This window comes from Myotis davidii, unplaced genomic scaffold (assembly GCF_000327345.1).
Source record: "Myotis davidii unplaced genomic scaffold, ASM32734v1 scaffold2573, whole genome shotgun sequence".
NCBI classification, from domain to species: Eukaryota; Metazoa; Chordata; class Mammalia; order Chiroptera; family Vespertilionidae; genus Myotis; species Myotis davidii.
In genome coordinates, this window is record NW_006284359.1 from 135,893 (window position 1) to 137,480 (window position 1,588).

Consider the following 1,588-nt stretch of genomic DNA (forward strand, 5'->3'; position numbering starts at 1 on the left):
GGGACCTGAGGACTGCCATTGTCACAGCTGTCATTTCCTGGCCCTTCCTGCCTGTGCACCGCAGCCCGCTCCCTACACTAGCTACTTAGGGGTCCAGCTGGCTCAAGACCCTCTGCATCTCCCGGGCTCCCAGGCAGCCTCAGGGCCCCTGCAGCCCCTCCCGCCTCCCCCTGGGCCTCACTTGGCGACAGCTATACCTGGGCGCCTCCCTGGAAGCCCTCAGCCAAGCGCATCCCGCATATCCAGTGCAGAAATGACTGACAAGAGGCCGCGGCATGGTGACCCATCTTTATTTTATTAGGAAGGAAACCTACCAAGCCTGCCAGAAACCCAGGGAGCACACCCCGCCCACCTGCCCTGGAGGTCCCTTCCTTCTCAGGCCACAAAAATAAACCTATGTGCTGCTTATTGTTAGCACATCACCAAAAACAACACTAGCCAAGCAGGGTAGTTAAGTGGTACTTTCACCCCAACTCAGGGAATCTCCAGCTCCTGGCTGCTGCAGGGAACCCCATAAAGCCGAGGGAGGGAGCACTGGCTACACAAAAGCACTATAAACAACAAGGGGTGAAGGTGGAGATATGAAAATAAATAAGGAGAGGGGGAAGAGGGAGAGGTTCTAGAATTCATTCCCCTCCCTTGATAATCACCAATCCTGGGAGATTTCTCTACTATCTATGCAGAATATGTACACCTGTTGATAGAGATGGGGGGTGGGCAGCCCCAGGAAAGCCCCTCACAGGGTTGAATAGGAGCAAAACAGGGGAGTTGGGGGTTCATGCTATGGTAGGAAGAGAAGGAAGTCCTTCGGTCCAGCATGCCTTGAAGTGAGAAAGTGACAACCTGGACACCATCGCACCCTTAACCCCCCATGGGCACAGGGTCACACAATCTGGGTCAAAGAGATGGTGGGGCCCTTGTGGTCGTCAAAGCGGTCCATGGTCTTGAGGCTGAGGATCATGTGCAGGCCGTAGGTGAAGATGAAGAGCATGAACAAGGAGGTGAGCAGCCCCATCCAGATGGCCGGGGAGAAGAAGCCAGCACAGTCGGTGGCATAGGAGAACTGCTCGCCTGTCACATTGAAGGCCTGGATCTGGGGGACAGAAAGGAGCGTGTGGCCCCACAGAGAGAGAGGCCCAGTAAGGGTTGAGGTTCCCAAGTTAGTGGGAAGGGAGCATCGTGGGGACAGGACTCTCAACTATGCTCCTAAGCCCAAGCCCAAAGGGTACCAACCCAGCGTGGCTCAGTGGTTGAGCATTGACCTATGAACCAGGAGGTCACGGTTCGATTCCCGGTTGAGGCACATGCCCAGGTTGTGGGCTCGATCCCCAGTGTGGGGCATACAGGAGGCAGCAGATCCATGATTCTCTCTCATCACTAATGTTTCTCTCTCTGTCTCCCTCTCCCTTCCTCTCTGAAATCAATGAAACTATATTGAAAAAAATGTACACCACAAGATGCAGCAGTGTGCCTCCTGTGCCCCTCCTCAGTAATCCCACCCATGGCCAAGACTTCAACCACCTAGATCTCTATACCTGTCACCTCCCAATGAGGAAGGCTAGAAACACATTTCAAACTCAGCATTTCC

The 1,588-nt window shown here is 54.3% G+C and overlaps 1 protein-coding gene across 1 annotated transcript in view; it reads right to left on the reverse strand.

Annotated features, from left to right (window-relative positions):
- Positions 1-274: 274 nt before the first annotated feature.
- Positions 275-1,588, reverse strand: part of ATP6AP1 (ATPase, H+ transporting, lysosomal accessory protein 1) — a 12,033-nt gene continuing 10,719 nt past the window's right edge. The window contains exon 10 of the mRNA XM_006754785.2: positions 275-1,093. Within this exon, the coding sequence (XP_006754848.2) occupies positions 884-1,093 (210 nt within the window). The 3' untranslated portion in view covers positions 275-883. The remainder of the gene's footprint in view (positions 1,094-1,588) is intronic.